Source organism: Erythrolamprus reginae, chromosome 6 (assembly GCF_031021105.1).
Source record: "Erythrolamprus reginae isolate rEryReg1 chromosome 6, rEryReg1.hap1, whole genome shotgun sequence".
Taxonomy (NCBI): Eukaryota; Metazoa; Chordata; class Lepidosauria; order Squamata; family Dipsadidae; genus Erythrolamprus; species Erythrolamprus reginae.
The window spans coordinates 68,978,947-69,005,059 of record NC_091955.1 but is presented as its reverse complement, the minus strand read 5'-3'; the positions used below and the strand labels follow the sequence as shown (position 1 = coordinate 69,005,059).

Genomic DNA, 26,113 nt, shown 5'->3' with positions numbered 1-26,113 from the left:
CAACCTACAATGGCTTCCAGACAGTTTTATCTTATATACAGTATATGATAGTCTACAGTTCACACTGAACTTGGGTATTATAGGGATGCAACACCTTTCAGCAGTGCTCAGTTAGAGAATTCAGTTCTTTCTGAATTTGTGGATGGATCTCCATGAATACAAGAAACACCATAGACTAATAGTATAGAAATAATGCCCCACTTCTGTTTTTAAAATTTGCAACAACTGAAGATGCATCTTATCTAGATTAAAATTGGAATAATGATTCATTTTTACCACTTAAAGTTCCTTCCTCCGAGGAGCACCAAGGTTTTATTCAGAGTTCTCCCCATTGCCCCATTTTGTCTTCCTAGCACCCTTGCATATTAAGATGAGCTACATCACCCTGGAGGCTTCAAAGTGTAAGTGGAGACCAGTGAAATTTGGGGTGCATGAGGATGTAAAAGCAAACCAGGGCAGTTTGAAGCAACATGACTGAAGCCTTGCCCCCTTTATCAGTGTGTCAACCGACACCCTACCCTTCCCACTGTGATGGATGCTACTGGAGAAGTTTTGAAATTGGATCTCTCTTGCATCAATTCAGGCTGGGCAAATATGTCAGGTTTTAATATTTCCTAGTTTTGAGCTGTTGTCAAATGTAATGATGATGGCTGAGCACAACCAATACCTTGACTTGTACATTGTATCAAGCCATTACTTTGGATTTAGCAAATTCAACTTGACAATTAAGATACAATTGATTAGAATATGACAACTTAGTAACCCTAAATCTTCATTTATAAATCACAGTATCTGAGTTATGTTTGGTTTTGGTTTAATGTTTGGTATTGATTCTGCTACTGTTCACTTTGATGACCCAGAACTGCTGTTCCAAATTTGCTATAAATCATATTGTGGAGTATGCAGATGACATGGCAGCGGTGGGTCTTACCCGAGACAACAGTGAAGATACTGATAAAGAAGTGGTTCTGTTTGTTAATAAAACAAATTAGATCATTGTAGGAAAACATATTTCTCCTTCTGTCCTGGCCACTTTTTATAGAGGCACAATTAAGAGCATTTAATAAACTGCATCACTGTTTGGTTTGGTGACAGCAGTGCCTTAGATAGAAAGTCCATACAGAGAATGGTAAGGACACCCAAGAAGATTATAGGAAGCTCACTTCCTGTTATTCAAGATACTGCTTATAAGCACTATGTACTTAGAGCTCAAAGCATCGTTATGGTCTGTTTTTGTTGCTTCCTTTTAAAAGGAGTTTTTGAAGTCTTTCTAGCAGATTCTGTAAAAGCTTTGTTCCCTATGGTAAACTTGCAAGATTCATTTTTCTTGCCATGTACATCTATGCATCTAAACTAGACTGTGTTGTTTCATTGTGTCATACAACATATTTGGGTACCGGTATGTGCATAATTTTGTGTTTATTTATTTTATCATGTTTTTGAAGCATATATTGGAGGTGGTGACTATATTTGAGAGCTGCATGCAATGAAATTAGTATTTCATTTTAATATATGCCGATTAGTGTACATTCAAAGTGACAATCAAGTTATTCTAAGTCTAAGTCTAACTGTGATTTATTCATCAAAGCATGGTTAAGCATACAGTGGCTTAGCCTTAGACTGGTATGTGAAGTAATCCAAAAATTTGTGCTGCAGCCGATTGTTATCAAGCTTCAAGAAAAGCTGATATTTCTTCCATGCCTTTGTACTTGTATTGCTATGTTTTGTTTTCCTACACCAGGGGTAGGCAAAGTTAGCTCTTCTAGTTCAGGAATTCTGGGATCTGAAGTCCACATGTCATAGAAGAGCCAACTTTGCCTACCCCGTCTTACACCATGTTATTCATAATTTTATGGTGTGTCCAAAGCAGAGTTGCAGAATAAAAAATAACCAGGGTATCAAAGTTGTTGCCTTCCCCAAAGAAATCTTCCTGCTTACCTCACCAGAAGAAGTTGCTCTATACCGTATTTCATATTCCAGGTGTCCACTTAGGTAATGGGAGACAACACAGAGTGTCCATGTAAAATTGTAGGGAGACTTGTGGGCATTTTCCAGTTGAAAGCTGCAAGGAGGCTGAAGCTGGACTAATTTTGAAAGCAAAAAAGAATTGGATAACCATCTTTCTTTAATAGTATACTATATATTTTAAATCTTGTGTCTATCATAAACTCCAGTAAGAAGTACATACACCATAATAATTTCCTGACCACTTCCCTGATTTTTGAATAAATCCAGCCACAAAGCAGCAAGGTAGGCAATTGTCCTAACTACCTAATAATCCCAATTGTTCCCCAATCTACTACAGTGATCATCGTTAGACAAACAGGGAGTTTGAGTTGGAACACTTTGATGGGCAAAGAAGTTTTATCCAGCTAGAAGCAGAACAAGAATAATACTGCACAATCAGGAATTAAGTGATACTTCCTGTGGTTTATGGAGCCTCTACGTAGCCACTTGCTGGGGACATAGTCACAACAGTTGCAAGGAGATGGGAAGGAACGCGCTCATGCCACACACACCCCTCTTTAACTCACACCAGTTGTTGCTGGAGCTATCCTAGGAGAAGTATTTTTATGAGTAAAGAAGCCTTGCCACATCAAACGCAATCAAAACGGGGAAATTTTTAATGTGTCTGTGCACATGTGTGTGACAGGGATTCCCTTTCGGGCTATAGCTTCTACAGAACCAGCCACAACAGCTGCAATAAGAGAACTAGGAAGAGAGAGCTTTTAAAAAAATCCACACACCCCTTTTCTCTAACTTCTAACTTCTCTCTAACTAAGAGGTCTATTAAGGGGTGGACAGGGACGGTAGGCACAATGGTGCGCTTATGCACGCCCCTTACATACCTCTTAGAAAGGGGGAGAGGTCAATTGTAGATAAAGCTTAGAACTGCAACGCCTTAAACATGATCTAAATATTGCCCACAAAATCATATGCTGCAACGTCCTGCCTGTCAATGACTACTTCAGTTTCAACCACAACAACACAAGAGCACACAACAGATTCAAAATTAATATTAGATTAGATTAGATTAGATTTATTGGATTTATATACCGCCCCTCTCCGTAGACTCGGGGCGGTTCACAACAATGGTAAAAAACTATACATAGTAACAAATCTAATATTTAGCAATCTAAATTACAGTTTTAGGTTAAAAAACCCAAAAGAAACCCCAATATATAAAATACAAGCACACAGTCGAATCTACATGGGCAAGGGGGAGATGTTTCAATTCCCCCATGCCTGACGGCAGAGGTGGGTTTTAAGGAGTTTCCAAAAGGCAAGGAAGTTGGGGGCAATCCTAATCTCTGGGGGGAGCTGGTTCCAGAGGGTCGGAGCCACCGCAGAGAAGGCTCTTCCCCTGGGTCCTGCCAGACGACATTGTCAACGGGACCCGAAGAGGGCCCACTCTGTGGGACCTAACCGGTCACTGGGATTCGTGCAGCAGAAGGCGGTCCCGGAGATATTCTGGTCCGGTGCCATGTAGGGCTTTATAACCACTCCAAACCTGACTGTAAAAAATACAACTTTAGTAATCGAGTTGTCGAAGCGTGGAATTCATTACTCTATAGTCTACAATCAGCTCATCAGAGATTAAAACTCAGGAAAAGCTTCCTTGGGTTAATGGAACACTTTGAAGAATTCTAAAGCAGAGTGGACTGTGGAAAGCTACAAAGAACCAACATTGGATGGAAAGAACGCAGGAGTTGGCACCTGGGTCTGATGAAACCTGGGAAGAATGGAAATGGTTGAACAGACTGTGCATGGGTACCACAAGATCCAGAGGCACATTGAGCAAATGGGGCTATTAGGTGGCTTCTGTTCCTTGTGATTACGATGACATGCAGACAACAACACACACCCGGATCAGTACATACTTGATGCCTGGTCAGTTAAAAACAAATTTATCTCATATTAAAGGAAGAAGTACATTTGGCAAGCTGACTTTGATATAATCATGAGTATTTTCCTTTAATAAAGTGCAACTTTCCTAGCCTGGCATCCTTTAATTATGTTATCTCACAGTTCCACTCACATGGCTTTTACCACATTGGCTACTTTTTGAAGGAGCTGTACACTTTTTGCTAAGTCTGCACTTCTATTTCTACTAGTATTTTCTCATCATTCCTATCACCCCACTTAGGACTGTAAGACTGTAACTTGTTTGTTTGTTTGTTTGTTTGTTTGTTTGTTCGTTCGTTCGTTCGTTCGTTCGTTCGTTCGTTCATTCATTCATTCATTCATTCATTCATTTATTTATTTATTTATTTATTTATTTATTTATTTATTTATTTATTTAATTTGTATGCTGCCCCTCTCCGTGGACTCGGGGCAGCTAACAACAATGATAAAAACAGCATGTGACAATCCAAGAATAAAACAACTAAAAACCCTTATTATAAAACCAAACATACACACAAACATACCATGCATAACTTGTAATGGCCTAGGGGGAAGGAATATCTCAACTCCCCCATGCCTGGTGGTATAAATGAGTCTTGAGTAGTTTACGAAAGACAGGGAGGGTGGGGGCAATTCTAATCTCCGGGGGGAGTTAGTTCCAGAGGGCCGGGGCCACCACAGAGAAGGCTCTTCCCCTGGGGCCCGCCAAACGACATTGTTTAGTCAACGGGACCCAGAGAAGGCCAACTCTGTGGGACCTTATAGGTCACTGGGATTCGTGCTGTAGCAGGCGGTTCCGGAGGTAATTTGGTCCAATGCCATGTAGGGCTTTAAAGGTCATGACCAACACTTTGAATTGTGACCGGAAATTGATCGGCAGCCAATGCAAGCCACGGAGTGTTGAGGAAACGTGGGTGAATCTTGGAAGCCCGACGATGGCTCTCGCGGCTGCGTTTGTTGCTTGTATCCTAAGATTTTTATTAATACTGATTGTTTCTTCATTGTTTATTTGACCCCTATTAAGTGTTGTACCTCATGATTCTTGACATGGGAAGGTTCTTGATACACGGTACATTATGAATATTTTGAGCTGTGGGTTTGGATGGGTGTTTCAGTTGCTTTGGGAAGCTGCAAGCACTCATTATAGTACTGAATTACAACCTACTTGCGTTGTGATGGTTGCTACATTTTTTCTCCTTCTTCATACCATTATTCATTATTTCAGTCCAAAGCTATCATTATCCTTGAGTCTCCGTTACTGGTTTAGCAAAGATTATATTTAATTGTTTGAATGACTCTCATTGATAGCTAAAAAAAGGATAACCATAACTCTTCGGGAGTTGGGCAGCATATAAATCAAATAAATAAGCTGCTGTTGCCTATATGTCTCAATGACTATTACACTTTTTCTCTGGGGGGAACATAATTCCCATTGCATAGTGCTATTTTGGCTGTATGAAATATATACTGCTCAAAAAAATAAAGGGAACACTCAAGTAACACATCCTAGATCTGAATCAATGAAATATTTTCATTGAATATTTCATTTGCACAACTATTCCATTTGCACAACAGCATGTGAAATGGATTGTCAATCAGTGTTGCTTCCTAAGTGGAAAGTTTGATTTCACAGAAGTTTGATTTACTTAGAGTTATATTCTGTTGGTTAAGTGTTCTCTTTATTATTATTTTTTGAGCAGGGTAGCTCATGGAATCAAAGGAATGGAAAACAGGAAAATATATCATACAATCTAATGAACTAGCACACGGCAAAGCATTAAATATCTCAAACCCAGACATTTTCAACTTACTGTTCTGAAATGGTGTTATTGTCTGATTATGAACCTCTGTCCACTTCTCCCCATTATAGCAAGACACAACCAAGAGAATAGTGTCTACAATAGCCAAGCTGTAATCCTAAAAACAAATATAGCACTGTTAATTAAGAACAGAACAAGTTATTCTATCATAGATGTTGCAAAGAACAGTACACAAAACGAAAGTATGTCAGATGATGTTCTGTAAACTCATGATAGGTATGGCTATTAAATATTCTTAATTAAAATTGGAGATTTACTGTTCAGTTATATAATTTGCAAGGAAACTTTCACATAGGCATACTGTATACTACAGCAGGTCATCTTCACAATGTTATTTTGGGTTGCATTTCTGAGTTATAGCATATATATGATTTTGTGCATATGCGTTGTGATGCATTCTTCACAATCTTAAACATGTGTATTTAAATAACTTTAATTAATGTTCCTAGAACTGGCTTTTATTTTTCAGTGGAGAAAAGCAATGATTTTGATACTGTTAGTATAAGTTTTTAAGATGGTTTGAAAAGTATAATGGGTTCAGAATACTGACCCAGATTTCTGTTGAATGTAAGGTAACATCGGTATTTTCTTAGCATTTTAATTTAAAGAAGCTCAACATTTACTAGCTTCTAGTTTATTTAGTTTGGAAATATAAACTCCTAAATTTGTTTTACACTAGAAGCTTAAAATTGTGTCTATCCGTTCAATTATTCCAGAGAATCAAGGCCAATATAGGAACGGTATCTAAATTGAGATTCTCAGTAGAAGAGGGTGCAATTCAGAAATGAGGCTCTCTTCTCAGTTATGAAACTATGCTAGCCTAACTTTCCATTCCATCTCTGATTCTTAATCTGGAGTTAGTCTGGTGTTCATAAGAAAGAAAGGACCTTAATGCATCTTGGTTCTGAACCAATTTCTTTTTCCTGGAACTGGATTTTAATTCCTTTTGTTAAAAAAAAAAAAGATTGTGAAGACAAATTTTACAACTCTTGATTTTTATGATATTTCCTGTCATATTTTTTGTTATACCTTTCTATTCTTTTTTCTCTCATTAATGTTTTGTGGAAATTTGGTAATACTGTACAGTAATTGTTTTTTTTTAAATTTATGATGGAGAGATGATGTTTGCATATTTTTAATTGTACATTTAAATATGACTCTTAATTTATGAATTGTGATATTCAGTTTGAATTCAATTTCTATTGAAATAAGTAAATAAAATCACCCCACAATTGTTAAATCAGTTTTAATTGTTATACTGAATTTATCCTTAAACGTTTGGTGGCTTTGGTGATAGTTGACTTATTTGTTTTTTTCCCTCTTCCAAAGTAAAGGGAATGGATTAAAGCAACATGGAGAAAAATAAAAATAGTATATAATACCCAATTCTTCACATACCAATATCAGTGAACAAACAAATTAATAATTAATAATAATAATAATTAATAATTTATTAGATTTTTATGCCGCCCCTGTCTGTTTTATTATTGAAACAGATATTTTAGCCTTATATCTTGAAATGGGGCAATTTTAATATCCTGAAATCTGCAGCCAAAGGACAAAGAACCTTTTGGTGTTGGAAGATTAATCACTTTGTAGCTGTAGCTTGTAAGTATGTTTCATCAAATATACTGAGAACAACTTTTGTAAAAAGATTGTTCACATTAGCCAGGATTTTGTAAAAGGATTACTTACCTCAAGAATCAGCTTACAGCTCCTTATGCTTGTGCCATTCATTTGAAATGTCTTAGGTGGTTTCCTGCAAGGAAAACTTGTCCTAAGGCACACAAATTTCTAAAATTTGCATATAAACAATTCATTCATACATGGCAAGACAGTCATTGTAGGATCAGATAACTCACATGCAGGAATTGGTTATTAATTTAATATCACTGAAAGAATTACTCTCTAGCCAGGCCCAATTTGGCATATTGATGCTTATGGGTATAAAACTGTAACATAAATTCAGAATAAAATAGATTAAAGAGAAATTTCCCAATATTGCTAAATCTATATTTTAAGATTAACTGAGGAGATCTTGCCTTTTGTTTCTATGGTGTGGTAGCTTGAAACTTTATTAGAGGCAGCATTTTAACTATAGATTTTTGGAAGAAATATGCTGGAAAAATATTTGTACACAAATTTTGGAAGTGTAATCCAACTACAGGATTAGTATTTTTAAAATGGTATTTTTGGTCTTTTAATTCTGGTCATGAGAGGGTTTCGTTCGTATTATATACATCCTGGATTGTTTGAAAAGGCAGCATTGGAGCAAAATGCATAATAAAGCATGCCTCCAATTCTTTTCAGCTAAATCATGTTCAGGTGCCAGTCTGTTATTCCCATTTGAGATACTCCAGATGAATAAATGTATTGCCACAGGACAATTCAACAAATACAACTTTACCTTTGATGGAACCATGGCCAATAATAATAAAAGAAAGAAAGTCAATCCAGAAATACAAGACCTACATGGCATCGGACCAGAATTTCTCTGGGACCGCCTTCTGCCACATGAATCCCAGCGACCGGTTAGATCCCACAGAGGTGGCCTTCTCCGGGTCCTGTCGACTAAACAATGTCGTCTGGCGGGACCCAGGGGAAGAGCCTTTTCTGTGGTGGCTCCGACCCTCTGGAACCAACTCCCCCCAGAGATTAGGATTGCCCCCACCCTCCTTGCCTTTTGTAAACTCCTTAAAACCCACCTCTTCCGTCAGGCATGGGTGAATTGAAACATCGCCCCCTTGCCCATGTAGTTTTTGTGTATGATTCGATTGTGTGCTTGTTTTTTATATATTGGGGTTTCTTTTTTGGGGGACTTTTTAATCTAAAACTGTAATTTAGATCTGCTAAATATTAGATTTGTTACTATGTACTGTTTTTTACCATTGTTGTGAGCCGCCCCGAGTCTGCGGAGAGGGGCGGCGTATAAATCCAATAAATCTAATCTAATCTAATCTAATCTAATCTAATCTAGTCTAGTCTAGTCTAGTCTAGTCTAGTCTAGTCTAGTCTAGTCTAGTCTAATCTAATCTAATCCAATCCAATCCAATCCAATCCAATCCAATCTACAATACTTTTGACAGAAACATGGTCACCAATAATAAAAGTAACAGAATGAAACAATACAGTGTTGAATTGTCCTGTAGCATGTTGTCCTGTGGTGAGTTGGCTGTGGTGATTTGGCCATGATAAATTGGTCACAGCAAGTTGGCTGTGATGAGTAGACCACGGTGAATTGTCCTAGACCCATGATGGTGTACCTACAGCACACGTGCCACAGGTGGCACACGATTCCATATACAGTATACCTCACGCAAGCCATTGCCCTAGCTCAGCTCTAGCACACATGTGCATGCCAGTCAGATGATTTTCAGGCTCTGGGAGGGCATTTTCGGCCTCTGGAGAAGCAGGGGAGAGTGTTTTGTGCATGTGCAAAAGGGTCCAGGGCAGGGAAGGACTGGGCCGAACCAGGAGCAACGCACCACTGGTGCAGGTTGTAAAAATTCAAAGTCAATATTAGAAACATAGAAACATAGAAGATTGACGGCAGAAAAAGACCTCATGGTCCATCTAGTCTGCCCTTATACTATTTCTTGTATTTTATTTTAGGATGGATATATGTTTATCCCAGGCATGTTTAAATTCAGTTACTGTGGATTTACCAACCATATCTGCTGGAAGTTTGTTCCAAGGATGTACTAATATTTTCTTACATTACTTATAATTGTTCCCCCAACTAACCTCATTGTGCCCCCTTGTTCTTGTGTTCACTTTCCCATTGAAAACGCTTCAACCCTTTAACATATTTAAATGTTTCGATCATGTCCCCCCTTTCCCTTCTGTCCTCCAGACTATACAGATTGAGTTCATTAAGTCTTTCCTGATAAGTTTTATGCTTAAGACCTTCCACAATTTTTGTAGCTCATCTTTGGACCCATTCAATTTTATCAATATCTTTTTGTAGATGAGGTCTCTAGAACGGAACATATATTTTTATATTTTTTATATTTTATATTTTGCTAAGAGTGTTGAAGACAATGTGCTTGGTAGCTTTATGAAAGTCACTGGAAACCAATATTCTATATATTTCTTTGACAAGAGATTAGATCAATGATGGTGGTGAACCTATGGCATGGGTGCCACAGGTGGCACGTGGAGCCATATCTGCTGGCACACAAGTCTTTGCCTTGGCTCAGCTCCAACGTGCATGTTTGTGCCAGCCATCTGATGTTTGGCTCACACAGAGACTCTGGGAAGGCGTTTTTGGGTTCCAGAGAATCTCCAGTGAGATGGGGGGAGGGCGTTTTTTACCCTCCCCTGGCTCCAGGGAAGCCTTTGGAGCCTGGGGAAGGTGAAACACGAGTCTACTGGGCCCACTAGAAGTTGGGAAACGGGCTCTTTCTAGTTTCCAGAGGGCCTCCAGGGGGAGGGGGAAGCTATTTTTGCCCTCCCCAAGCATTGAGTTATGGGTGTGGGCACTCACGCATGCACAAAAGTGCACGCCCATGCTCTTTCTGCACCAAGGAAATAAAGGTTCATCATCCCTGGATTAGATCCCTGGATTGAGTATTGCCCACAAGATCATATGCTGCAATGTCCTACCGGTCAATGACTACTTCAGCTTCAACCGCAATAACACAAGAACACGCAACAGATTCAAACTTAATATGAACCGCTCCAAACTTGACTGTAAAAAATATGATTTCAACAATCGAGTTATCGAAGTGTGGAACTCATTGCTGGACTCAATTGTGTCAAACCCTAACCCCCAACTCTTCTCCCTTAGACTCTCCACGATTGACCTCTCCAGGTTCCTAAGAGGCCAGTAAGGGGCGTACATAAGTGCACTGGTGTGCCTTTCGTCCCCTGTCCAATTGTCTTTCCTTTCTCTCACCTATCATATATATTCTCTTCCTTTCATATATCCTCTCCTCTAAGTTCACTTTCACCCTCTTTTATATTATCACATGTCTATCTTTCTTCCTATGTAGGTAGGTGTATTGGACAAATGAATAAATAAATAAATAAAAATAGATGCTTCCCCCTCCCCCAATTGATGAATGTCTTGAATAGACATAGGACAAGACAAAGTGGTTTTTATCTTCTAAATGCATTTTACTGATTACTTACTCATATTCGACCGAAGCAGTGAGTTGGCATTGCTCCTTTGTAGCATTTTTCTCAGGGATCCAGGTGCAAAAGATTGTCTCAAATGAGTCATATACACAATCCAGATCAGAAGATTCTGTTAGTAGACAGGTGAAAAGTTGCTGTGTCATTTCATTCTGTGTCGTGTGAAACTCATTGCACCAGGCGAGCGGGCAAAAGAAGGCTTATTCCTTACCCCACTCCTTTTTTTTTTTTTGTGGATGAGCAGATTTTATTATTGGAGCCGAGGTGGCGCATTGGGTAGAGTGCAATACTGCAGGCCACTAAAGCTGACTGTAGATCTGCAGGTCAGCAGTTCAAATCTCATCACCGGCTCAAGGTTGACTCAGCCTCCCATCCTTCCGAGGTGGGTAAAATGAGGACCCGGATTGTGGGGGCAATATGCTGACTCTGTTAAAAAGTGCTATTGCTAACATGCTGTTATACCCTTTGTTAAAAGGGCATTATAAATAAACGTTTAAAAAGAGATATTACAGATGTGGACAGCCATTGGGCAACACTTTGGTTATGAAAGAAATATTCACTATATCATAGGATACTCTCTTTTTTTTAATGCATGATGGCTGGTTCTAAAACCCATTGCTACTGGTTTGTATGTGTGTTCATGTCACACTTCTGCGCATGCGCAGAAGCTTCACGGATGAGTGAGAGGAGCCTCCCGCCACCGCTACCAGTTCTTAGAACTGGGCCAAACTGGGAGCAACCCAGCGCTAGTAAACAATTATGGCACCTTTTACTGTTTTTTAATAAACTGGTCTGACATGTTGATTTCAAGAACAGATTATACAAAATGCTTCAGGCACTTAGCCTGGTTTTTATCATGGAAACCTCACACCCAAGCTAGCTCCTGTTTCTATTCCTTCTGGCCCTTTGTTGTCATATGTAAATTGTTAGCTTCCTCTTTTCTTACTTGATCATTCATTCATTCATTCATTCATTCATTCATTTATTTAACTTCTATGCCACCCAATCCTGAAGGGGTTAGGAAAACCATATTTTCCTAATTTGGTTTAAGGTCAGAAAGTAGTGGGATAGTTCTGTTTAACAATCGAGTTGTTGAAGTGTGGAACTCATTACCAGACTCCGTGGTGTCAACCCCCAACCCCCAACATTTTTCCCTTAGACTTTCCACGGTTGATTTCTCCAGATTCCTTAGAGCAGGGGTCCCCAACCACCGGGCCGCGGACCAGTACCGGGCCGCGGGGCATGTTGCACCGGTCCGTGGAGTCAGCAGCTGCCAGTCCTCCTGCCGTCGCCCCCTCCCTCCAGTGCTTCATCTCCCACTGGGAAAGAGGCCTCGGGAGGCAGGTTCTGCCGGCCACAGGGCGATGGACGGGACAGAGGGGCGGGAAGGACCGGGAGGCTCAAGCCTCTTTTGGCTTCTGCCGTGGCACGCCTTTGCGTTTTTGGCTGGGGGGGGAGGCAGGAGGGCTGGCCTGACCCCCTCCCTCCAGCGCTTCACCTGCCGCCGAGCAAGAGGGTTTGGGAGGCAGGTTCTGCCGGCCACAGGGCGATGGCGGGAAAGAGGGGCGGGAAGGACCAGCACCCCCATGCTTAATCCCGCCCCCAACCACACTGCCTTGCTGAAACTGGTCCCTGGTGGAAAAAACGTTGGGGACCACTGCCTTAGAGGTCAGTAAGGGGGAGCATAAGTGCACTAGTATGCCTTCCGTCCCCTGTCCAATTGTCTCTCCTTTCCGTCCCCTGTCCAATTGTCTCTCCTATATTTTATATATCTTTTCTCCCATCCATATATCCTTCCTCTACTCTTCATTGATGTATTCTATTCTCATATCTCTTCTTCTATCCCTTCCCTGATATTTACTACTACATGTTTTTATTCTCCTTAACTTTCCATTTGTATTGGACAAAATAAATAAATAAATAGATAGATAAATAGATAGATAGATAGATAGATAGATAAATTTACAAACAAGAAATGTGGGATAAAGCCTCTCTCATCCATCAATCCATTCAGTTCAACCACTTCCCCACTATTCCTGGGACCATTTTCTCCTCTTCTTTTCATATCACACTGAACAAGAAGAAAGAGCTGAGACTCAACATCTCAGCACCATCCAAAGCAATAGCCCCACGATAGTTAATAAGCCCAGCTATATCATCACCTTGTTGCTTTGCAGTGTCCTGAAAGTAAAGCGTTAGAAGAACAAGGTGAAAGAAGCATCAGCTTTTACTCATTTTGCTACTTTCTTCTAAGTCTGAATCATAAGGAGAAGGCAAACAAACGAATAAAAATACTACCATCAAGCAACAAAGTGAAAAGGTCACTGATTGTATATTTACTCAGGGATCCCTTTTAGAAACATGTAGATGGTTGTGCACTGAGTTTACGAGATCTCTTTGGTGAATCATTGCACATACAGTACACAGAATATACCATGGTTTTTGGTTGTGTTTTGCACTGGAGAATTGGGATCGCTCAGCTTGAAAACTACTAGATTAGTATTTGTCCCTGACATAGCTGTAATGTTCATTCTGAAATATATATAGAAATCAAACTTACTCTGCCTGGCTCCCGATGCTTGGAAGAATGAGATAATGTAGAACAAAATGAGTGGGCAGGTCTCCATAACCCGAGATTTGAAAGGCTGAGGGAAATAAAAAACGCAGTCTCAATGAACCTCACCTGCAAAGGTGTGCATATTTCAATTTATTCACTCACTCTCCCACTCCGTCCATTCCCTCATTCATTTATTCTCTGGACACCTCTGGACACATCTCACAGAATTTGCAATTTGATTTCTTTAGTGAGGCCGTTCTGTCAAATCCTTTTGATATCTCAGCAGCTTTGGATAGTATCAACATGGGTATGTTACTGGATTTTCTTCATGAGGAGGGATGGAGTTTTACTGTAGTACAATAGTTCGGCTCCTACTTACTGGAATTGTAGAAAAAAGTATTTATGTCTTTAAATTCTGGCAACTATGCTGTTGTATGCCATAAGGCTATTTTGTCCTGAGTGCTATTTTTTAAATATATACTGTACAGTGATACCTCATCTTACGAACCCCTCTTCATACGAACCTTTCATGATATGAACCCAGTGTTTAAGATTTTTTTGCCTCTTATTCCGAACTATTTTCACCTTACGAACCTGAGCAGCCACCGGGATTTCCCTGAGGCTCCTCTATTCCCTTCATTTTTGCCAGCGCTGCTTTGAATCCCAGCGACAAATTCCCCCCTTCCAAACTGCATGGGGAAAAGACTCATTGAGCTCAAAAGAGGAGAAAGGTGTGGGGAAAATGAGCAGAACAGGGTGGGCAAAAACGGGAGGGACTCATGGAGCTCAAGAGAGGAGAAAGCTGTGGGGAAAATGAGCAGAACAGGGTGGGCAAAAACAGGAGGGACTCATGGAGCTCAAGAGAGGAGAAAGGTGTGGGGGAAATGAGCAGAACAGGGTGGGCAAAACGGGAGGGACTCATGGAGCTCAAGAGAGGAGAAAGCTGTGGGGAAAATGAGCAGAACAGGGTGGGCAAAAACGGGAGGGACTCATGGAGCTCAAGAGAGGAGAAAGGTGTGGGGAAAATGAGCAGAACAGGGTGGGCAAAAACGGGAGGGACTCATTGAGCTCAAAAGAGGAGAAAGGTGTGGGGAAAATGAGCAGAACAGGGTGGGCAAAAACGGGAGGGACTCATGGAGCTCAAGAGAGGAGAAAGGTGTGGGGAAAATGAGCAGAACAGGGTGGGCAAAAACGGGAGGGACTCATGGAGCTCAAGAGAGGAGAAAGGTGTGGGGGAAATGAGCAGAACAGGGTGGGCAAAAACGGGAGGGACTCATGGAGCTCAAGAGAGGAGAAAGGTGTGGGGAAAATGAGCAGAACGGGGTGGGCAAAAACGGGAGGGACCCATGGAGCTCAAGAGAGGAGAAAGGTGTGGGGAAAATGAGCAGAACGGGGTGGGCAAAAACGGGAGGGACTCATGGAGCTCAAGAGAGGAGAAAGGTGTGGGGAAAATGAGCAGAACAGGGTGGGCAAAAATGGGAGGGACCCATGGAGCTCAAGGGGAGAAAGGTGTGGGGAAAATGAGCAGAACAGGGTGGGCAAAAACGGGAGGGACTCATGGAGCTCAAGAGAGGAGAAAGGTGTGGGGAAAATGAGCAGAACGGGGTGGGCAAAAATGGGAGGGACCCATGGAGCTCAAGGGGAGAAAGGTGTGGGGAAAATGAGCAGAACAGGGTGGGCAAAAACGGGAGGGACTCATTGAGCTCAAAAGAGGAGAAAGGTGTGGGGAAAATGAGCAGAACAGGGTGGGCAAAAATGGGAGGGACCCATGGAGCTCAAAAGAGGAGAAAGGTGTGGGGAAAATGAGCAGAACAGGGTGGGCAAAAACGGGAGGGACTCATGGAGCTCAAGAGAGGAGAAAGCTGTGGGGAAAATGAGCAGAACAGGGTGGGCAAAAACGGGAGGGACTCATGGAGCTCAAGAGAGGAGAAAGGTGTGGGGAAAATGAGCAGAACAGGGTGGGCAAAAACGGGAGGGACTCATTGAGCTCAAAAGAGGAGAAAGGTGTGGGGAAAATGAGCAGAACAGGGTGGGCAAAAACGGGAGGGACCCATGGAGCTCAAAAGAGGAGAAAGGTGTGGGGAAAATGAGCAGAACAGGGTGGGCAAAAACGGGAGGGACTCATGGAGCTCAAGAGAGGAGAAAGCTGTGGGGAAAATGAGCAGAACAGGGTGGGCAAAAACGGGAGGGACCCATGGAGCTCAAGAGAGGAGAAAGGTGTGGGGAAAATGAGCAGAACAGGGTGGGCAAAAACAGGAGGGAGTCATGGAGCTCAAGAGAGGAGAAAGGTGTGGGGAAAATGAGCAGAACAGGGTGGGCAAAAACGGGAGGGACTCATGGAGCTCAAGAGAGGAGAAAGGTGTGGGGAAAATGAGCAGAACGGGGTGGGCAAAAACGGGGGGGACCCATGGAGCTCAAGGGGAGAAAGGTGTGGAGAAAATGAGCAGGACATGGTGGGCAAAAACAGGAGGGAAAGATGCATGGAGCTCAAGAGAGGTTCTTTTCACCTTGCTTTGTTGGGACTGCCACCTCTTGCCACCTCTCGCTGTCCCTCCCCTCACTCCGTTTGCCTCAGCTTAGTCTGCCCCCCCCCCTTTTTTTTAAAGCCTTAATGTTTTGGATTTTCCTAATGGGCTTGCAGGCATTATTGGCTTTTCCATTGATTCCTATGGGAAACATTGTTTCATCTTACGAACTTTTCACCTTACGAACCTCATCCCAGAACCAATTAAGTTCGTAAGATGAGGTATTATGTATGAATCTGCTGTGGTGGTTAGCAATCGTTTTTGGGAAAGGAATCGTCTATTATTATTTTTTTACAATATCTAAATCACCCTCTGATTAAATTTATTTGCGTCTCGCCTTTATTATTTTTACAAACAACTCATATCCAACACACCTTCCTCCTTCTATTTTCCCCACAACAATGAAATGAAGTGAATTGGGCTGAGGGAGAACAACTGGTCGAAGGACACCCAGGCCCAGCTGCCTTTCATGGTTAAAGTGGGGTTAGAAAATGGTCTCCCACTTTCTACTGTGATGCTTGAACCACTACTGGACAAAAATGGCTCTCATAGACCTCAATTCTTGAGATTTTCAGGAGAAATCCACCTGTGTGTGCCTGACTGGAACCACACAATTTCATGTTGCAGTTACTGCACTGAGGGCTTTCTCAGTAATGATGGATGTTTTCCGGAATGTTCTGTCTAGTGAACTCCATTCTGCATCTCCTGTTACATTCTTCTTAAGGTTTAAAATTCACCTAGGCCTTTTTACATTTCTTTTTCTTTTGCTAGCCTTTGTTTTGATTTCCCAGATTTTCCCTTTTTTTAAAAAAAACCCCACCCTTTTTTCATGCATTTACATTTTATATCTGAGATTCATTTATATAGGAAGTAGCATAAAATATAATAACAATATCAATGGCATAGTTCCTAAAAACCATTGATGTGATGGGAGATCTTAACGGGATACTTCTATACTTCAAAATATTCTACATTTGCACCTGCTGAGAAACAGACACCCTGCTTTGTCTGATTTTTAATTAGAATTAACATTATTTTATCGTAAGCACTAATTGGGAGGCTGACATGCGGCCAAGCAAAATACCACATTTCAAGATCAACTTTATTTCTAGGAATGTTTCTGGTTACTGCATAGTCTATGCAGTTATTTTGCACGGGCTCATTAGCATGGTTGGAAAATAAAATTGTTGAGTACTTGCAGCCTAATTTTTCTGCTTAGAAATTAAGAATGGGTGGAGGAGCACTTATCCAAAAGAGGAGCTGGAGAGCATGTTGATCAGTTCACTTACTAGTGAGTTGTTTTGTGAATGGCCATGTCCACCATGGTGGCTGTTTTGTATAGGGACAAAGTCTTCAATGGGAGCCATTTTATAAGTGCATCCAAATTTTTCTCAAAATTCCAAATGGTTTTATCTGTTTGCTGCACAAAATGTATAAACCTTCTTAGTCTCCAAGATCTGGCAGTGTAAAAAATGTATTGCAATTTTTTAATTTTTAATCTGGCAGATTTCATGCATCTCATTTTGCAGCTTCATCCTTCCTTCAAAGTTTCCAAAGAAACAGGATTCAGAATTGAAATTTATTAATTAGAGACTCCTGATGTCCTGTGCAAATCCAAATAAATGAACATCGTTTATACATTTGATTGATTTTTATCAAGTGCACTAGAGTGCCTTCATCATGTATTTTATTATGTGTATATAGATATATACCCACTAAAACCCTCATTGTGTATTGGACAAAATAAATAAATAAAAATAAAATAAAATAAAATATATCAGGGGACTTGGCCGTAAAGTAGCATGAAGCGTCCTTTTCACACATTTTTTCCTGATCAGTAACAGCTTAAAGGATGCCACTCATTGACTATGCAAATGTTGATTGTATTTCATTTCCTGAGTACATTTTTAGTCATTATTCTATTCACCCTGACATTTACACTTGAAGTGGCAAGTTTCTCAAAATGAATTCTACTTTAAGTAGAAGCTATTTCAAAATGAATGGATTTTATACAGCACTCAATTTTCTTTAGGCAGTTGATTATTTTCTTTTGAAACCTAAGATTTATTTATCCCTGTTTCTTTGTCTTCATCAACAACATATACATAAGGAAACAAAGAATAGATAACAGGATTCTAGAATTAGGAAAAAGAAGCAGTTGATTCTCTTTTATGAAGGTTAAGATTGAAATAATTTCAGGATATTTATTTTTTTAAACAAATTTATCAAACATCAGATTTTGATATTTTGATATAAATATCAAAACTATACCCTAAGGTTGATTTTCAAAGGTCTACTTCATTCACTGTATTGATCTCAGGAGTCACCAGGCAAAATAACCTTTGGGAATTATTGTCCCTCCAAATGCTGTTGACTGCAAAGAGCATATAGATTTTTTTTTTTTTAAAGAACCATGAGAGAACAATTTTAAACAAAAAAAGGAGACAGAACATTAAAATATCCAGAACATCAAAACATAAGAATGTCCCTTCAGGATCAAGCCAGTATTAAATTTATTGAGCAGGGGTCTCCAACCTTGGTGGACTTCAACTTCTTGCAAAGATGGCAGAGTAATTCTGGGAGTTGAAGTCCTCCAGGCTTAAAGTTTCCAAGGTTGGAGACCCTTGTTATTGAGTATTTGATTTCTCATAATGACTAATTAGATGTTTCTGGTTTGCTCACAAAGCGGAGGTGAAGATATATGTCTCTCTTGCAGTTGGTCCTCTGAAAGTTGCATTTGGAGATACATTTCCATCCACCCAGGAGTAATTGACTCAAAACTGATATCCCTTGATAACACCTCTTTTCGCCAGGAATTTACTTAATTCTCTTAAAAGCCACTCGGGATTTGTTGAAGATCAGGAATGGAGCACTATGTGTACTATCTTTTCCTGCAGCATCCAGGACATGTTAAAAATCAATCAAATGTATAAACAATGTTCATTCATTTGGGTTTGCACAGGACATCAGGAGTCTCTAATTAATAAATTTCAATTCTGAATCCTGTTTCTTTGGAAACTTTGATGGAAGGATGAAGTTGCAAGATGATTAAAAGATTAAAAATTAAAAAATTGTTTTAAGGCATCCCCTCTTAAACTACTCCATTATTCCAGTAGGCTTGAAATTTTAGGCTTGGATAACCTTGAACTACGCCATCTACATTCCAACCCAGCTTAGTGCACAAGATCATCAACCTTAACACCCTACCTGTTAATGACTATTTTAATTTTAACCTCAATAACACTAGGGTTATCAATAGATATCAACTAAAAGTAGGAGAGGGGAGGCATACAAATCTAATAAATTATTATTATTATTATTATTATTATTATTATTATTATTGTTATTATTTTGCTCTAATCTTGATTGCAGAAAATACGACTTCTGCATTAGAGTAGTAAACATCTAGAACACTTTAACTGATCCTGTTGTTACTTTCTCTAACCTCCATACCTTATACCTTAAACTGTCTACCGTGGACCTTACACATTTCTTAAGAGGTCCCGAAGGGGGTGTGCATAAGCGCACCAGCATGCCTATCATCCCTGTCCTACTGTACCCATTTGTATGTACTCATTTTATGGCTATGTTTTGCTTATTTATATCTATTTATTTGTGACATTTTTCATGTGTCCTCTTGCACTTGTTGACAAATAAAATAAATAAAATAAATATATAAATTTAACACATGCATCCATTACCTGGTTTTAAGATAACCCTCTTCCAGTTTCATGAGTCGGGTTGGAAGTGCAGTGCTGTTGATCCTGGTTTTTGGTTTGACATCGCAATAACAATTGCAGCTGCTACCTATGTGCTACGATCAGAAAGAAGAATGTTCTGATGCTAATACATATTCTCAACCTTTACCTTCACACAGGAAGCATCAGAATGAGTCCAACCCCAAAGTATATATTGCAAAGTATAAAGTGTTTAAAAGATGACAGTCAAAAAGCCCCAGGCCACAACATAGACCACTTCCGGATGTGTAAAGTGAGAAAATAGATGTCTGATATCAAAGCTACAATTCAAGATGAAAGTCTATAGAGATTCAGAGTCATCCAGGTCATGGTTGTTCCAAAAGTTCTTTTTCAGGAGGCAACTGGACTTTTTTTGTTTTTTCTTTGAAGACATTTTGCTTCTCATCCACGAAGCTTCTTCAGTTCTGACTGAATGGTGGCGTATGGCAGGATTTATATTCCTTGCAGACAGCTGCTCATTTGCATTCTTTTATTGAGTTGTTAAGATAATCTGGAGGTTTATCTGTGTTATCAAGTGCACCCATTTGAACACTGAAATGGGTATGGAGCAGAGGTGGTATTCATCCAGTTCAGACCAGTAGTGGAAATTTTGAATAGTTCAGAGAATTGGCAAATACTTCCTCTTGCTGGTCCCACCCCTGCCCACCTGGTCACTGGCTTCCACCAAGATACTACTGCCCCCCTCTGGCCTCAAACTATGCCCCCCTCCCGGGCTGAAGCAATTTATTTGGCCTGCTGCGCTAGACCAAAGGGCTGCATGGGGGGGAGGGTGGCGGCATGGGCCCAGGAAGGCCGAATTGGTTTGGGAATGGACAAGACAGTTCTTACTGTAAGAAGTCCCATCCAGAAAGGTTCTTCCATCCTTACCTCCCAAAAGATGGTGGCACCCACCGATCAGCACTGACTGAACAGGATCCATGATGCCATTGTGATGTCACCATCAAGTTGCTACCAGTTTGGGCGATCCGGTCTGAACCGAGAAGAACCCATGCCTGGTTTATATCCTTGGAGCAGCAAATTTCATTATTAAAATTTACATCTCAGTGTATACAATACTGGCCAAAAGTTTTGAGAACGTCACAAAGATTAAAACAAAGAAATTGGAAACATTCACTAATCCTATCAACTCTGTGGACAGATACATCAAATTCACACATTAAGAAAGAAAGAAGCCTTAACATTGAAGGCTACAGAAAACCACTCAACACAGATCATCCTTTCATCAAAGTTTCCAAAGAAACAGGATTCAGAATTGAAATTTATTAATTAGAGACTCCTGATGTCCTGTGCAATCCCAAATGAATGAATATTGTTTATACATTTGATTCCTGGATGCTGCAGCAAAAGATATTGCACATAGTACTCCATTCCTGGTCTTCAACAAATCCCTATGAAGGAGGTTTGGTTGAGAAAGACTGGTTGAAAAGGCTACCCAGTGATTTTACATGGCTGAGGATGACCTTGAATTTGGGTCTCCTTAATGGCAGGTCACTATTCTGAATGGCTTTTAAGAGAATTAAGTAAATTCCTGGAGAAAAGAGGTGTTATCAAGGGATATCAGTTTTGAGTCAATTACTCCTGGGTTGATGGAAATGTATCTCCAAATGCCACTTTCAGGTGACCAACTGCAAGAGAGACATATATCTTCACCTCCTCTTTGTGAGAAAACCAGAAACATCTAATTAGTCATCATGAGAAATCAAATACTCAACAACAAGGGTCTCCAACCTTGGAAACTTTAAGCCTGGAGGACTTCAACTCCCAGAATTACTCTGCCAGCTTTGCAAGACGTTGAAGTCCACCAAGGTTGGAGACCCCTGCTCAATAAATTTAATACTGGCTTGATCCTGAAGGGACATTCTTGTGTTTTGATGTTCTGGATATTTTAATGTTCTGTCTTCTTTTTTTGTTTAAAATTGTTCTCCCATGGTTCTTTTTTAAAAAAATTCTCTATATGCTCTTTGCATTTGGATGGACAATAATTCCCAAAGGTTATTTTGCCTGGTGACTTCTGAGGTCAATACAGTGAATTAAGTAGACCTTTGAAAATCAACTTTAGCGTATAGTTTGTTTGTTTTTTCTCAATGCACTTTGAGAAAAATAGCCTTTTCTCCCAGAGTTGTTACTGCAGCAATATTTCCCTTCCCTAACAGGTTGCTGCTTCTAAGAAAAACCAGCCAAGCTAAACATCAATTGTAACATAATTAAGGAAGTATTTTTAAGACTTTAAAAATATATTGACCTTTTCAAAAAGTTGTGATGTTTGTTGCTTGAAGAACACTTACACTCATGTGTGACCTCACACATTTTGGTAGGCTGCAGTTCTTGGGAGGTAGAGGAAGCAGTGTGGGTGGGTGTAGGGCGTTGTGGTCCTCATATGTGTGAACTGTAGGCAAGTTTTGGAGCTAAAATAGATAAAAGTGGAAAGCAACTGAAGTGCGGTACGAAATGTTGGCCTATTAGTTTGGTGTTTGTATCTGTGACCATTCCGCTTTTTCTTTTAGCAGCTCCTCCGGCCACTTCAACCTCCTTCTTCTCCTCCAGTCACCTATATGTTTTCTTCAAAAACTCAGTAATAATTGGGGCCATGATCAAAAATAAGTAATGTATTCAGTTCTGGAGACCTCACCTACAAAGCTATGGATAAAATTGAATGGGTCCAAAGACGGGCTACAAAAATGGTGGAAGGTCTCAAGCATAAAATGTATCAGGAAAGACTTAATGAACTCAATCTGTATAGTCTGGAGGACAGAAGGGAAAGGGGGGACATGATCGAAACATTTAAATATGTTAAAGGGTTAAATAAGGTTCAGGAGGGAAGTGATTTCAATAGGAAAGTGAACATAAGAGCAAGGGGACACAATCTGAGGTTAGTTGGGGGAAAGATCAGAAGCAACGTGAGAAAATATTATTTTACTGAAAGAGTAGTAGATCCTTGGAACAAACTTCCAGCAGACATGGTTGGTAAATCCACAGGAACTGAATTTAAACATGCCTGGGATAAATATATATCTATCCTAAGATAAAATACATGAAATAGTATAAGGGCAGACTAGATGGACCATGAGATCTTTTTCTACCATCAATCTTCTATGTTTCTATGTATGTGAAGAGGAAAGAGGCGATACATTTTATGTAACTTATTTGTATCTTCCTGGATAGTGTTTCTCTCTAGTCACATTAGGCCTGATTTAAGATTAATCTTTTTCAAGATAGCTGTTTGCAGCATTATTGGACTACAATTTGGGTGCTATTTGGAAACAAATATGCAATACTCTATTTTCTTTGGTATACGTTTCCAACAGCTTCCAACACCTGGTTGTCTGGCTTTCCCAATCTATTGCTTTCCCCAGATGTTTCAGAACAATAGATTATGTCATTGGAAGACCCTCCATAGTTGTTTCAAACTTAATGTACAGTGATCCCTCGAGTTTCGCGATCTCGATCTTCGCGAAACGCTATATCGCGATTTTAAAAAAAATTAATTAAAAAAACCCCACTTCCGCGTTTGGCTTCGGGAGTCAGCTGGGAAGCGGCGCGGCTGTTTTAAAAGGTCGCAGCCGGCCTGGGGGGCTTCCCAGCACCCCCCCGAACCCCCAACCCGGGTTCGGGGGGGTGCTGGGAAGCCCCCCAGGCCGACTGCGACCTTTTAAAACAGCTGCGCCACTTCCCAGCTGAGTCCTGAAGCCAAACGCCAAAGGCAAACTTCCGCGTTTGGCTTCAGGACTCAGCTGGGAAGTGGCGCGGCTGTTTTAAAAGGTCGCAGCCGGCCTGGGGGGCTTCCCAGCACCCCCCCGAAACCCCAACCTGGGTCTTCCCGGCCGCCCATGCAAAGGGGAAACCCCGGCTCCTCGCTGATGCCCGCCGCTCACCCGCCCGCCAGCAGGAGGGGGAAGACCCAGGGAAGGTTCCTTCGGCCGCCCAGCAGCTGATCTGCTCGGTAGCGCAGCAGCAGCGAGGAGCCGAATCGGGGTTTCCCCTTTGCGTGGGCGGCGGGGAATGCAAACTCCACCATCTACGCATGCGCAGCCATAGAAAAAAAGGGTGCGCATGCGCAGATGGTGTTTTTACTTCCGCAACCCTACATCGCGAAAAATCGATTATCGCGAGGGGTCTTGGAACGGAACCCTCGCGATAATAGAGGGATCACTGTATATATGCATAACATTCTTATTGTTGAGGAATCTAATTATTGAGGAATCCAGCAACATCTTTGTTTATTTACAAATAGTGAAGGTTTTCACTGCTGGTGGTCACTTCACCACCTTTTTTTTTTGTTATTGTGTGAAATAATAATTCTCTATTCTTTATTATAGCCAATAAGTTAGTTAACTCTGAAGAGGGTTTGGCTACTTCTTATAGAATACATAACTTTCTCAGAATTCATCAGTTTCTCTTGAAATTCTGAGCGCTTCAACACATCTTGCAAATACCAAGTTGGGAGAAGCTGCCTATAGGAATTTGGAATAGGGCTAGACAAATCCTCACATTATAGCTCTATTAGTGACAATTAAATGGGATGTCTACATTAAAATCCTTTCTTCAGAAGTAGAAGAAAATGATATTGTGGAAGTATCAAATTGTTTTCCTTTAATAGTAATATATTGGTTATGGTGAATCTGATGTAGCATGTGTTTCTGACTGTCTCTTCTCTGCCTCTATCCTGCTTGAGCAGGGGGTTGGACTAGAATATTTCCAAGGTCCCTTCCAACTCTATTCTAACAGATCTCTCTCTCCCTCTCCCACTCCCTCTATCTCTCTTTCTCCCATCTCTCTCTCTCTCTCTCTTATTTATTTATTTATTTATTCATTCATTTATTCACTCATTCACTCATTCACTCACTCACTCACTCACTCACTCACTCATTCACTCATTCACTCATTCACTCACTCACTCATTCATTCATTCATTCATTCATTCATTCATTCATTCATTCATTCATTTATTAGTTTTGTCCAATACACAATAATACACAATGAAGGTTATAGAGGATATACTCAAGTAGAATGTATTAAAGAAAGAAGAGAAGAGAAAATATAGCAAAAAATATATAATTGTAAGAGAATAGCAGAAAAGATATAGGGATAGAAGAGAAGATATAGGAGATATAGGAGAGACTATAGGACAGGGGACGGTAGGCACTCTGGTGCACTTATGTACGTCCCTTACTGACCTCTTAGGAACCTGGTGAGGTCAACCGTGGATAATGTAAGGGTAAAGTGTTGGGGGTTAGGGGATGATACTACCTCTCTCTATCATCTCTATCTCTATCTCATCTCTTATCTCTCTCTTTCATCTCTCTCTCTCTCTCTCATCTCTCTCTCTCTACCTCTCTATCTATCATATCTATCTCTATTCTATCTCTATTCTATTTTATATATTGATCCTAATTTAAATCCTAATTTAATTAGATCTTTAATCTAATAATTTTGTAAATAACAAATTTAAAGACTCAAGATCCATCCTTCCCCTAAAAGGGCTTAACAGGAAAGACTGTAATGATGAAACTGTAAAGACCAAACTCTTCAACATGTTCTTCAGTTCAGTCTTTGTAAACAGCAACAGCTCTTGACATTTACTAGTCATACCACAACTAATTGCAGCGATCTACTACATATCAAATTTACAGAATATAACATTGAAAAAGCACTACACAGCCTAAACCCATTTCTATCTATTGGCTCTGATGGATTATGTGCCTACTTCTTTAAAAATCTTTCCACTGCCATAGCAGAAGCCTTAAGCATAATCTATAAAATATCCTTCAAAATCTTTCTTTCAAATATCTAACCAACATTCTAAGACAAGGAAAATCACATAACCAATCTGGAGCTTGGCTTCTGAGCAAAACAGAGAAGCTGAAGTTTGATCTAGGATTTTTTGCCTTCAGATAGAATATGGTATTTCAGGATCTACAATGCAAGTCTCTGCAATGAATCACTTAGAGGTTCACCTCCTTTATTAACAGAATAGACTGAATAGGATATGATCTTTGTACTTCTTCACACACTATTTGACTGATAATTCCCAGTAACTGCTTGGATGTTTATATTTTACTTCTGGTGAGTTGCATGGACCACTATTGGTCTACTAGTGTTGGTAATGACCTATAAAGCCCTACATGGCATTGGACCATGCGACTAAACAATGTCGTCTGGCAAGCCCCAGGGAAAGAGCCTTCTCTGTGGTGGCCCCGGCCCTCTGGAATCAACTCCCCCCAGAGATTAGAACTGCCCCCACCCTCCTTGTCTTTCGTAAATTGCTTAAGACCCACCTATATCACCAGGCAGGGGGAATTGAGACATCTCACCCCAGGCATATATAGTTTTATGTATGGTATGCTTATGTTGCATGGTTTTTAAATGTTGGGTTTTTAATGTGTTTTCATTTTAACATTAGATTTGGCACAT

General features: G+C 40.3%; 2 protein-coding genes across 2 annotated transcripts in view; one reads left to right on the top strand and one right to left on the bottom strand.

Moving 5' to 3' along the window:
- Positions 1 to 19,847, bottom strand: part of IL2RB (interleukin 2 receptor subunit beta) — a 32,847-nt gene extending 13,000 nt beyond the window's left edge. Inside the window, exons 1-6 of the mRNA XM_070754825.1 lie at positions 19,646 to 19,847; positions 13,423 to 13,507; positions 10,860 to 10,974; positions 7,422 to 7,485; positions 5,718 to 5,823; positions 1,939 to 2,084 (exon numbers count right to left, since the gene is read on the bottom strand). Of these exons, the coding sequence (XP_070610926.1) occupies positions 1,939 to 2,084; positions 5,718 to 5,823; positions 7,422 to 7,485; positions 10,860 to 10,974; positions 13,423 to 13,489 (498 nt within the window). The 5' untranslated portion in view covers positions 13,490 to 13,507; positions 19,646 to 19,847. The remainder of the gene's footprint in view (positions 1 to 1,938; positions 2,085 to 5,717; positions 5,824 to 7,421; positions 7,486 to 10,859; positions 10,975 to 13,422; positions 13,508 to 19,645) is intronic.
- The window catches only part of KCTD17 (potassium channel tetramerization domain containing 17), a 227,519-nt gene that overhangs the window by 140,313 nt on the left and 61,093 nt on the right, over positions 1 to 26,113 (top strand). The window lies entirely within an intron of this gene.